The sequence below is a fragment of the Chondrus crispus genome, genomic scaffold, assembly GCF_000350225.1.
Source record: "Chondrus crispus Stackhouse genomic scaffold, scaffold_12, whole genome shotgun sequence".
NCBI classification, from domain to species: domain Eukaryota; phylum Rhodophyta; class Florideophyceae; order Gigartinales; family Gigartinaceae; genus Chondrus; species Chondrus crispus.
Genome location: NW_005178992.1, coordinates 422,337 through 434,008, shown reverse-complemented (window position 1 = coordinate 434,008; position 11,672 = coordinate 422,337). Strand labels below are relative to the sequence as shown.

Here is an 11,672-nt window from a genome sequence, read left to right as displayed (position 1 = left end):
GTCGCAAAAAAGCACGAATCAATTTGCGACTTGTGATGTCATGAGTCTTCCATTGTTGTCCTATACGAACGGCACTCTTATTGGGAGGTTGCACTGTATGTGTAAACTTTAGTCGTGTAGTCGCATACAAAGCGCACCACACGACAAAGCGATAACAACATCAGCCGAGTTCTTCATATTTTATTGGTTCATCACTGAAGTATGGGAAGAAAATTTTAGGTATAAGCACACCAATAAGCCCCGGGTTTTGGACATTATTAAGAAGAGGCCCATCGTCAACAGTGACCGCCAGCTAGGTCGCAAGAGTAAATAAATCAGTACGAGAGCGCGGAAGCTACCGGACAACGAAGAGTTAGATTTTCAATCGACGCACTCATAGGTCTCCTCTGGCACCTACGGAAGCACAAGAAGACAACTATAAGTGTAAGCACATCAACGCGGGCGACATCCAAGAGGTGCATGAGGAGTTGTTTACCGGAGCGCCCTCGGAGAGACCCGACGCGCTACCTGTCGAAAGAAAGCCTGGGTAGCTAATCCCCCAGGACATCAACATAGTTGCCCTCAAGAAGCTTAACGCCAACATGAGTCTAGTAACAGTGAATCTAGACATCGACTTGATCGGTTCCGCTAGAGAACTGGTGAAGGTGAGCAAGGCAGGAGCCCTGGCAATTAAATCGATGAAGGCAAAGGTAGAGAACATGACTATATTAGAGTGGATCCGCAATGCTGCGCGAGAGGACGCCATTATCGTGTGGGCCCTAGAATATCAAGGGATACCAGACGCCATCTGGAAGCAGCTGGCAGGTGGAGTCGAAGAAGACAGCCTGAGTGCTGCTGGCGTTCTAAGCGCGCTCTACGACGTACAGCTTGCCTACATGATGGGTGTGGCAACGTTCCCTGGAACGGCCAAGCGGAGAGCCCATCTCGGAAACGTCATCGCGGCCGTACACCAAGCGCCGGCGAACTTGACGTATGAAGAGGTATTCCCGAGCGGCAGTATCGACGACCTGGGATATCTCGATCTGGAGTCCACGATCCCCAAAGGACAATGGATCACGTACGACGGAGACTTCAATTCAAAGCACACGGTCAATGGGAGGTTTAGCTATTCGGACGGGAAGTTTGCAATTAAGTTAAGCGGGGGTTGTGCCGTCCGGTACCACGCCGGGAGCTTACAAGTATATTGCCGGGACGACGACTTCGAGAAGTTAATTGGACCACGAACTCAATGGAGAACCCCGAACCAAGACCTGCTCGAAGCGGCCGCAATCAGGTGTGCTAGCTCAAAGGTCGAGTGGGATGCATTTATCCGGGCGAGATACATCACGGTCAACGTCATGGCGGTCGCCCCGGAGGATGACCTGGACAACGTGTTCTCGCCGATAAGCGGGCAGGAGTGGGCGTTCTTTTACAGGGAGCTCCATTGGTCAGTAACTGAGGCCGAGCGAGCCATCAGGTCCTCGGCGATGTTTGATTGCAGTCTAACGCAACGAGTGACTATGTCGAGGGCGGATCGCGACGCTGACATCTTACGTAAGAGATTGGTGCCCGTAGGACCTGGCAACGTATTGAAGTCTAGAAGACACGAGCTCTCGGAAGCAGACGATGAGAGGCACGTCATAGGCTACTCAGTCCGCGGACTACTTAACAGGATAATTAGTGGGATTGGAGAAGATGGCCCGGCCAGACTTATGCGAGTATTGGTGGGCACACTCCAGAGGTCACAAAAATGCACTCGCTTGGAAGCAGCAGAGGTGCGGTTAATATCGGCAATGAGGACCTTGCTGGGCTGTTCGGCTCCACAGGTCTACTCCAAATATTTCAGCAAGAGGAAGGTGTCATACCATATAGACACAGAGGGGGAGAGCTTCATCTACGTCCCTTCTAGTAATGTGCTGTACATGAGCTGCAACGCTATGAATGGAGAAGATTTAGTTGCAGACCCAATCCCAGGTGAGGGGATAGTGGCGTCAAAACCTGAATTGGTCGACAGCATCTTACTATCGCACATAGTCCCTTCAGGAGGAGGCGTGAAGCTAGACGACTCGGGGACTGACCTGCTACTAAAGGAGCTTAGAACTGACTTCAGAAACGCGATACGTTCCTGGCGATCGCTGGCCAAGGCCCGGATCCTCCCTCTGTGGAAGGACTATACAGGAAGGATCCAATTTTCCAGCGCTTTCGAGGTTATCTTCAACGGCTGTTCTAACCGCCATGTGGCTGAGCGGGCATTTATGATGTGGTTGAATAGGCTGGGCGCCATTCCGCACAAGGACTCAACGCATGCGTGCCTCGTAAGGCTAATGCGGGCAGAGAGAAAATCGCCAAGTTCCGGGTTCTTTGTTGTGTACGATAAGGGGCTGAGCACCCAGGGGCTGGATATGTATACGGAGGTTACACCGGACAGAGAATATTGGCGGGGCGATGGTATAGTGTGCGATCCCGTGAGCGATAAATGCTACAAGTTGGCGGAGACTGCAAGAGGACCTGGCTGGAAAGCGTGTGATATAGTATTTAAAGACGTGCGCTCTGCTCTCAGATTGGAAGGGAACAGGCTGGACAGGTCAGATGTATTGATAGGGGGGCAATGAAGGATATAGAATCAGAATGGTAGAAGCCGACCACAATCTTTGGCAGACGGAGGGATTAAGTCTGCATCTATCGGCAGGACGCGCGGGGTGGAGGATATCGCCAAGAGGGTGCTGAAGTACCATGAACCAGACTAGGGATGGACCTAGGTCCATATACCACACCGGATGCTGGAGTCGTGTAGCCGTGGACGGCCTTGTGATAGCAGAACAGATAGAGAACTTTTGAGTACCCGTTGGTTGTTGAACTGGCGTCGCGTCTGGGACGTGAACGGGAGGTAATTTGGGCAGCTAACCTTTTATCACTGGGGTTGATGGGATTCCTTGAGGCTCGCCTCGTAGGCTACAGTATAAGGTTTTAAGTCAAACACGAGTGGAAACACTGGAAGTGATTTTCCTGGAAAATCAGTCTGATTTTGTTGAGAAGCGATCCAATTGAAGCAGAGAGGGCGAGAAAAAAACAGTAAAAACGAACAGCAAGGCCCCAAACACACGTTGATGTCAACGTGAGGTGTCAACACCTCACACGCCCCTCTGGGCCACACTCTCTTCCCTCCATCTTTCCTCACCGCTGCCCATCGAGTGCTGTGCTGTACGTAAAGTTTACTGTACTGCCTGCCTACCTACAGTACATTGCATGTCCTTGTCAAATCACTTTCATACGCTTACATATAAGCATCCCCCTTCGTTTCACCCCGCCCTTCTTTGGTGCTCACTCCCTTACCCCGCCCAGAGAACCAACTCTTAACACCGTCGCCTACAGCCACCTCACTTGCATTGACTGTTGGCGACGCAGTCCATCCTGAATTACCCCCTGAATAACCGCTTCACTGCACTTTTGGAGGAGTTGCACCGCCTCCATCCCATTGCCACGTCCACGTCCACTATCGCTCGTCAACAAACCTTCGCATCGAAACAAACCGTCTACGCAAAGCCCTCTACGCAAAGCCCTCTACGCAAAGCCATGGCATCAGCTCCATCAATTGTCATCGGCATCGCCGGTGTGCACAGGAAGCTCTACAGTCGGCCCATGCGTGGAATTGTCAATTCGCTCAGGGTATGCAACCCGACCTTCACAATAGTCCTGTTGGACGAGTACGAAATGGAAGCACATCATGTGTCAGACTGGCCAGTTGTTCACGTTTTGTTGACTATGTACTCTCCCCCGTTCCCACTTGACAAGGTCCTGGCCTACTGTGACTTGCGCCGACCGGTCTTGGTGAACAACCTGCACATGCAGCCACACATGATGGACAGGAGGCAGATTCGAAATTTGCTGGATCAAGCTGGTGTTCCCACCCCTGACGCTGTCTTTGTGGACCGCGACGATGGCGATGTCGTTGAGCAGCGGGGCGAGAATGGGGACACCCTTGTCGTAAAGAACATCAAGAGAAAGAAAGAGTTTGCCATCAGTAAGCCTTTTGTAGAGAAGCCCGTCAACCCCGAGGATCACAGTATGTATCTTCTGCTGCGTTTCCCTTTTTATAGTGGCTTTGCGAATACGCATAAAGCGAATGTCTTCTCGCATGCGCATGTTTGTGTGCCACCCTTTAGCCGTCCATTTCTTCATCCTGTTTCGATGTCGCTGACTCTCAAATTTTGTGTGCGTTTTTTTTTTCTTTTCTGCGTTTTCTGCGTTTTCTGCGTTTTCCTTTTTTCCTTTTTTCTTAAAATCCGGTCCTATGCGGCCTTCCTTTACCCAACTCTTGGTCTCTATCGTGCGCTCCCGGCCCGGGTTAAACACCGTCCCTTCCGTTCCCCTTCCCCATCAGACGTGTACATCTACTACAAGGGAGGCGGCGTTCGCCAGCTATTTCGCAAGACGAAAAACGAGAGTTCCCGTCTAGATCCCAGCGAAAAGAAGGTGCGTACAACAGGCAGTTACGTCTACGAAGAATTCTACCAACCTGCAGAATGCGCAGACGTCAAAGTGTATGCCGTCGGCGACTTTTTCTACGCCCAATCCCGCAAGGCCCCCCACATTGACGGCGTTGTCGATCGCGATCCAACAGGCCGCGAGGTACGTGTGCCCGTCGTTCTTTCTGGTAGAGAGCTCGAAATCTGCCGCAAGGCCACCACGGCCTTTGACCAGTTTGTCCTGGGCTTTGACTTACTTCGCGGGCCGGGCGATAAGCGCTTTGTCATTGACGTCAATGGATGGAGCCTTGTCAAGAATTCTGATGAGTACGCCTCCCGGTGCGGTAAGGTTCTTGCTGAGCATATTGTTGCTTTACTGGAGAAGGGAGCGGATCTTCCAGACCCTAATATTCCCACCCACAACAGATCCTCTAGGCTGCAATCTGCTGCCCAGCAGCCCTCTTCCAAACAGACCTCCGAGCTCTTTGATCCCTCGCAGGAATCCACATGTGTTGCTTAACAAATATGTGACATCCGTTCGAAAGTGGCACAGCTTTTACACATAGAGTACATTCTGCTCGCTTATTCTTGGCAGCACATTTCACGTGCAGCAGGGTGATCTAGCTGGCAACAGATACATGACTGCGGGTCGAATAATGCGGAACAGAATCCACGTCATGAAGAAGCGAATCAACAAATTCGTCGCTGCGGCTTTACATTGCGTTTTACAAACCTTGTCTTGTTAGCACACGACTTGAGGGAACTGCCCTTTTCCCAAAGCTATGAACACTTCCAGAACTTCAGCTCTGCATCACACATAAACTTTGCATCCTTTCCACTTAGATCTTCAATCTTTCATCACAGGAAGGCTTTCGAGGCTTTGGCATATTTCAGTGGATCTTTTCACCTTCGGGAAGGGTAAGAACTCCTTCGCGGGCAGGAAAGAGGAAAGTAAGTTCCCTGGGATTCTGGCCTAACCCACTGAATAAACTAGGTCGATTGTCTCAAGTAAGCCCCATCTTTTCCGCTTCTTTCCGGAACGTCAATGCCTTCTTCACGATTACGGGATCTCTTTGAATAGCCGATGCTACTCGCTCATTATTCAGTAGCTCCATCACGCTTGCCGCAAATGTCCGGGAAAAGGGAGGAGAAATAATCTGTAGTAAACCGTTGATAAAGTGACGTAGATGGGCCAGGTCCACCCTTTTGTTGTTTGCCCAGCTCCCCTGAAACATGCGGACAATTTGCGGAGCCATTTGGATACGCACCAAACCCGTGATGGTCTTCGTAAACTTATCGCGCAACTTTTCCACTTCAATGACGTCAAGTTCCGGATAATCGCGCATGAATGCCTCTCTTATGATTTCAAGAACTTCCCCTTGCAATACTGGATGTTTCTCTGCAATGGCTTCCAGGAATGCAAGATGTGTTGGTGCGGTCACTAGCAGCTCCCGCAAGTTTGAACCTCCCTCAAGACCTTCCTTCGCCCACATCAACACTCCTCGCGCTATCAAAGGGCTCTTGGTCCCTTCAAGAAGAACCTGAACAGGTGGGCCACGGATTTTGAAGCGAGGACAGCCAGGTTTTAGGCTCTCGCACACTTCTGCCACTCTTCTGATCTCTGTAAAAGTAGTCTTCATTTCGTTTCGAAGCTTCTCCTTTGCCACCTCGTCTTCCAACATTGTTGGCAGTTCTTTGTCGTCTTTACAAATAAAGACTCCAGAATACGCCAGCAACATGCATAGACAGGTTCGTTTCGATATGTCGGGTTCGCCATCAAGGTAGGTACGGTACTTGTGGCTAAACAAAGCCTTCAGTATGTCTTCGAAAACTTCAACATGGCACAGCATTCTGATCAGAACAACTTTGTCCGCAACACTGCCCTGGAACTCCTGTACTGTTTCCACCACGTCGCTGTCAGCTTCCTTGATCTCTATATCGCCTATGAGGCATCCATAAACGCTCCTTAGAATCTTGGTCTCTGTTTCGAAGCGTCTCCGAATCGACCGGTCTGTGCCTCCGAAGAGGTTTAGAAGCGCATCAACAATAGCCTTGCGCATAGAGACGTTTGATTCGACGCAGTCTGTGATGAACGCGAGACGGATGACGTACTGTCTGGCCATATGCTCAGACATGATGTTGGCGGCCGTCATAACGCGGACAGCCTCCTTACGGACTTCCTGTCCGACTCGGCGATAAAGGCCGCGCATAAAGGGGGTATCTGCATCATGGGCTAGCTTGTTGAACATGCGTAAGGATACAATAGTGCTGCACTCGTCGTAAGTGCACAATGCGGATACGCGGTTGTACAAGCCAAGCAACTCGTCATCAGAGACCTGCTTATCCGGTGAAAATAGCTTCGTAAACTGCTCGGTGATAGCATCGACAAATGAAGCAGGTGTCTGCAGCACCTCTTGGTTGATACCTGCCTGAGACAGCCTACTCTCCCTTGTAAGAAGGTTGTGCAAGGTCGACTCCTTATTCCTGGCGGCCATACTGCACACGACAGGGTTCCATCTCTTGGACTCGGTAACAGTGGTGACAACGGGGAGAGATTTTTCCGTTGTAGCGAGAGCCTCGTCGAGGCGCGGGATAATGGTTTGCTCGTGCTCTAGCAGGACAGTCTCAACGGCCTGCTCCAGGTTTGCAGTGCCGTCGGCGTAGATATCGGACCACTCGACGAGGGCACGGATCATATCGGGGACACCCTCATAGCTTTCCATGAGACGCTCTGTGGCGTCGCGAGGGTCATCGTGGGTGTTGAGGAAGGTGGAGAGCTGGTGGTCAACGTCATCGGAAAGGATGGCGTCGAAGGCGTCGAAAGGGGATGGGGTTGTGCCTTCCATAGTGGCCTGTGTGTCTACCTGCGCGATGGCGGAGATTGAGGAGAAGAGCAGGGTGAGAGAGGCGTTTTTTGCCTTTGAGCTGGACACATGGACTACCGCGTGTTACTTGTAAGTGGGTGGCACGTTTGGGTCAGAGTGCGCATCGCTCTCTGCGTACCTCGTATGCACAGTCAAAGCACGTGCCCAAAACACGTCCTCTCAGGAAGCAAAGTGGAGGGGGAGTGGAAAGACGAAGAGGGAATGTGAAAGAGAGACGGATGGAGAAGAGGGGCGGGGGGGGGGATCAAATGACCTGATCTTGCAAGAATATCATTCAAATCGGGGTGAACGCGGTGTAAAATCCTGTACGGCTGCTTGGCTATGAGAGTGTGCTGTACCGTTGGTACTGTACATTGATGACGCTCATCGCTCAGTACAAGCGGCATTCCCTGTTGATCCGCCACATGTGCAACTTTCAAAATATATTAAAATATTTCACCGCTTTTTGCACCACCATCTGTAATGTAAACGCTTTACAGTAATTTAGGGTTGAAGCCGCATCCAGCAGACCGACGGCCGCGGCGATCAACTCATTCGCCACTACCTTTTCCCACCACCCGCCCTTGATATTTACCATTCCGAGAAGCCTACGTCGCTTCACTCTTTCTCACCCACTTTCCTCGTTGCATCTGGTGAGCACCCAGTCTCGCCGATCTCTCCGAAATGGTAAGTGACTGCGTTCCCAAGGAAACCGACTGATGGGATATTCCGGTTGTTCATTCCGTCGTCGCTTCTCACATGCGGCTAAGTCCCGTAATTGCAAAAGAGACACGCCACCGAGCGCGATCTTGCCCCTGATGCCGAAGCGAAGACTAACGTTTTCGCATCTTTCCGCCACTTCCCCCTCGCGTCCCGCGCACCCATCTACTTTTGGAATTAACCTCCACAGACGAAGGGAACCTCCAGTTATGGAAAGCGCACCAGCAAGACGCACACGCTCTGCGTGCGTTGCGGTCGCCGCTCGTACCACATTCAGAAGAAGACGTGCGCGTCATGCGGTTACCCTAGTGCCCGGAAGCGTACCTACAACTGGTCAAATAAGTCAAAGAGGAGACGCACCACCGGGACCGGTCGCCTTCGCCACTTGCGTGACATGCCCCGCCGCTTCAAGAACGGTTTCCGTGAGGGGACTGTTGCTGTCAAAAGCACACCTGCACCCGTCTCCTAAACGCCATACGGAGGCAGTCGGCCTTGGCAGTTGGGGACTTTTGCGGTCGGATGTATTGCAAGTGAACATGTAAAGGCTGCTTGCGAATCTCTCCACAATTATTTCGTGCAAATTGCTAGCTTTTAGTTGGTGCGCAGTTACATTGAGTTGACCGTCAAGGCACGCCGAGTCTTATTACAGAGGTTCAAATAGAAACGACGCAGCGAGTCCCGTTCGCTTTTTATCTGAAGTGTTCCTACTAGAACTCTCCAGCGATTTGCTACGCCTTCGCTTCTTCGACGTTTTGCTCTTATTCTCAACGGGCGTCGTAGCAATCGACGGTTCTTTCTGCAATTCCTTTCCGTCCTCCTTTCTCTTCTTCCTCTTTGTCTGCTTCCTGCGTAGTTGGTGGATATCATCTTGACAGTCCGGTACCACCCGCATCCCCCGCGGCACCCCCTCGTTCTTATTCACCTTGTCGCAAGCTGGGCATGTCCTCAGCACGCGATTCCGATCCTTAGAACGCGCCTTCGTCTTTCGCAACCGCACTTTTGCAGTTTGCATCAATGCCCCGCATCCTGTGCAATGCATCCTCTGCGCGAATGCGGACATGCCGTCCTCAGGGACTGTCTGCACGAGCCTGCTGGCGAGATGACGCGAAATAGTAGGAGTCTTCGCCACGAGTTCGTTGGAAGCATGCCACAGGAAGCTGTGCGTGGCAGACTCGATTTCGTCGAGTTTGAGCAATCGCCGCTGTGCCATGGAGGCGGCTACCAGGCATAGGCGTCTACGCTGACAAGGAGGATGAGCCTTTCACAGCGGCATCTTCGTTGAACCCGCTGTATGGGTCGCGGCTTGCCCAAACCTTGGATAAGAGCCAATCCGAAAGCGAGGCAATGGCGAGGACTCACAAAAGAGCAAATTTTTTGATGAATGAAAACCCCACGCAAACTTGATCTCGCCCTCTCCTTCGTTCCTTGCGTCCCATGCCACTCACAACTCCTGCCTTCATGTCCTGAGAGTTCCCCTGAGTTTCTGCTTCTGATAGAGGAATAGGGGAGTTCTGGACGAGATGCCGTCAGTGTCTGGTTTTATTTCCAGTGTCCCTGTCATCTCGGGCAAGTTGGGACTGTCCAAACGATTAAGGGCGACCTCATTCTATTTTACGCGAAGGCCGCGTCTTCCGGCTGCACCATCCACACCTTCGCAAAGAACGATTATCTCTGCAAATTCTCTGGAAGAATCCAAGCGACGGGCAAGATCACAGTATGACAATATTCCAGACCTGAACCAGCGGTACATTTCCGAACTGGGGTGGGTGGAACGAAAGTACGGCCCCAAGCGGCTTAAGAAGAAAATCATCAAAGAAGCTCAACAGTCAATTCTTCGCCCAGATGGGCCGTCTGCCCCCTCAGCATCGCGTACCACTAAAATAGAAGAACCCGGCTCAGATGGCAACGGGGAAGCCGATTTAGAGCAGTACAACAGGATTCGCAGTGAACTTCTCGTCAACACAATATTTGTGGGCATGCTTGGTTTTTGCGTCGCATGGGGCTTCGGAACTGTCAAGGAAGTGCAATCGTTTATGATGGGGCTGGTGGGTTCGATGGCGTACGTGTATCTGTTGTCAAGAAGCGTGGACCGGATGGCTACGGCAGCTCGGGAGACCGGAACGATGAGCGGGGACGCGTTGCAACCTGCGCGCTTGGCGATTTTGGTGCTGTTGGTGATCGCTTCGGCGAAGAACAGCGATAAATTGTCTGTGCTGCCGGTTTTGTTCGGGTTCTTTACGTACAAAGTAGCGACGTTACTTCCGTTGCTTACAGGCGAAGCTTTTGAGTAGCGCGGACGCGGGTGCACCAGCGAGGAATGTTTTTGGGTTTAGAATTGAAAGTAAGTCTATGTACGGTAGTATTGAAAAGATGTGTATTGAGCAAAGTAAACGCTGATTTATGTTGAGACATCGTCCACAATTGCCGGAGCAATCTTTGTTCGGCACAGTGCGCTGCATTGGATGGCCAAAGCCAACCTTCTCAGCCTAAGACAGCACGCACAGCGCTGCAACTTGGCTGCAACAAATATTCATTCCTTCGGAAAACACCTGCCACCTTCCGTCGGCACGGCAGTAGGCAAGTCTCCATACTTGTACGACGTATACCCCGCAATAGCGATCCCCCCTACGGCGAGCAAGAATGCGACTCCCTCTGCGGCGCCGAGGAGATTCGCAGGCCCGTTCGGAAGCCCGTTCCCCGTCTTCACTTTTGAATACACGCTAGCCAGCACGATTGCAGCAACGACGAGGTATGATACGCCCTCCGCCGCGCCGAGGAGGCCGCTAGGGCCGGGGGGAAGACCGCAGCCGGTGGTGAGGAGGACATACTCGGAGTAGGCGACGATGGGAAGCGCTGGAAGAGCGAGTGCCACGGCGACTTTCTGTTGGGGAGGGGAGAGGATTGCTGTGGTTTGGCACGATGTACGATGGGGTGGAAGGGTACGGAGCCGGGAGGAGAGCCGTAGACGCGAGTGGGAGGCGGAGAGGGGGACCGAAGGCGCGAACAGGAGGGTAGACGGGAGCATTGCGGATGTGGTGCACGGGACGTCGGGCGGAGCACTTTGATGGGAGATTATGACCCAGATTTGCATATTTGTTATCGCTGCAGCCATTGCCCATTGATTGGTTCCTTCTTGATGGGGGAATAGGCTCAGCCGTTTGAGATAATGTAGATCCTCCGCTTGGTTGCCGAGTTTCCAGTAGAAACCCCGATATTACTAATATTGCCTCTGTTGAAGTCTTTCCCGTAAACCTTCAAAGAGAGGACGGACACTTGTGGTTGCAGGTGACGCAAAACATCTCTTCAGGCCTCTCTCTTGAGGGGCGATGCACGCGTGACCACGCTGTCGTCGTTGGACTCGACGAAAAGAAAACCGGCGCCTCCAACACCTAGCCACTCCATGTTCTTGGGTATCGGGCACATTGACGCAGCCGACGTCGCCAGATAAGATCGGATAATGCAAGTGAGGCGAGGAGAGTTGCGCGTCGTGGGAGAAGTTTGCAGTGAGTGCAAAGAGAGGGAAACAGCGCGAAAAAGGGGAAGAACACCGAGTGAAAAAGCACCGCAGCGTCTATCTGGAGGTCTCAGTCGTTGAGCCCACCAAGTTTAGCCATAGCCGGAATATATGCTGCAGAGACATGGC

General features: G+C 52.0%; 5 protein-coding genes; 4 read left to right on the top strand and 1 right to left on the bottom strand.

Annotated features, from left to right (window-relative positions):
* Nucleotides 1-581: 581 nt before the first annotated feature.
* On the top strand, nucleotides 582-3,077 carry CHC_T00001957001 (hypothetical protein). XM_005713117.1 is given in 2 exon segments: nucleotides 582-2,591; nucleotides 2,592-3,077. The coding sequence occupies 1 exon segment, from the start codon at nucleotides 582-584 to the stop codon at nucleotides 2,589-2,591; it is 2,010 nt and encodes a 669-aa protein (XP_005713174.1). The 3' UTR covers nucleotides 2,592-3,077.
* A 649-nt stretch (nucleotides 3,078-3,726) lies between these two features.
* On the top strand, nucleotides 3,727-5,284 carry CHC_T00001956001 (hypothetical protein). XM_005713116.1 is given in 4 exon segments: nucleotides 3,727-3,741; nucleotides 3,742-4,042; nucleotides 4,361-4,965; nucleotides 4,966-5,284. The coding sequence occupies 2 exon segments, from the start codon at nucleotides 3,742-3,744 to the stop codon at nucleotides 4,963-4,965; spliced, it is 906 nt and encodes a 301-aa protein (XP_005713173.1). The 5' UTR covers nucleotides 3,727-3,741; the 3' UTR covers nucleotides 4,966-5,284.
* CHC_T00001955001 (hypothetical protein) lies at nucleotides 5,285-7,716 on the bottom strand. Its single transcript, XM_005713115.1, has 3 exons — nucleotides 7,584-7,716; nucleotides 5,504-7,383; nucleotides 5,285-5,314 (listed from the first exon to the last, which is right to left on the bottom strand). The coding sequence occupies exons 1-3, from the start codon at nucleotides 7,714-7,716 to the stop codon at nucleotides 5,285-5,287; spliced, it is 2,043 nt and encodes a 680-aa protein (XP_005713172.1).
* Nucleotides 7,717-7,927: 211 nt separating this feature from the next.
* Nucleotides 7,928-8,720, top strand: CHC_T00010248001 (60S ribosomal protein L37). XM_005713114.1 is given in 4 exon segments: nucleotides 7,928-7,993; nucleotides 7,994-7,996; nucleotides 8,220-8,498; nucleotides 8,499-8,720. The coding sequence occupies 2 exon segments, from the start codon at nucleotides 7,994-7,996 to the stop codon at nucleotides 8,496-8,498; spliced, it is 282 nt and encodes a 93-aa protein (XP_005713171.1). The 5' UTR covers nucleotides 7,928-7,993; the 3' UTR covers nucleotides 8,499-8,720.
* A 793-nt stretch (nucleotides 8,721-9,513) lies between these two features.
* On the top strand, nucleotides 9,514-10,436 carry CHC_T00010146001 (putative ATP synthase protein). XM_005713113.1 is given in 3 exon segments: nucleotides 9,514-9,549; nucleotides 9,550-10,320; nucleotides 10,321-10,436. The coding sequence occupies 1 exon segment, from the start codon at nucleotides 9,550-9,552 to the stop codon at nucleotides 10,318-10,320; it is 771 nt and encodes a 256-aa protein (XP_005713170.1). The 5' UTR covers nucleotides 9,514-9,549; the 3' UTR covers nucleotides 10,321-10,436.
* The last annotated feature ends 1,236 nt before the right edge of the window (nucleotides 10,437-11,672 follow it).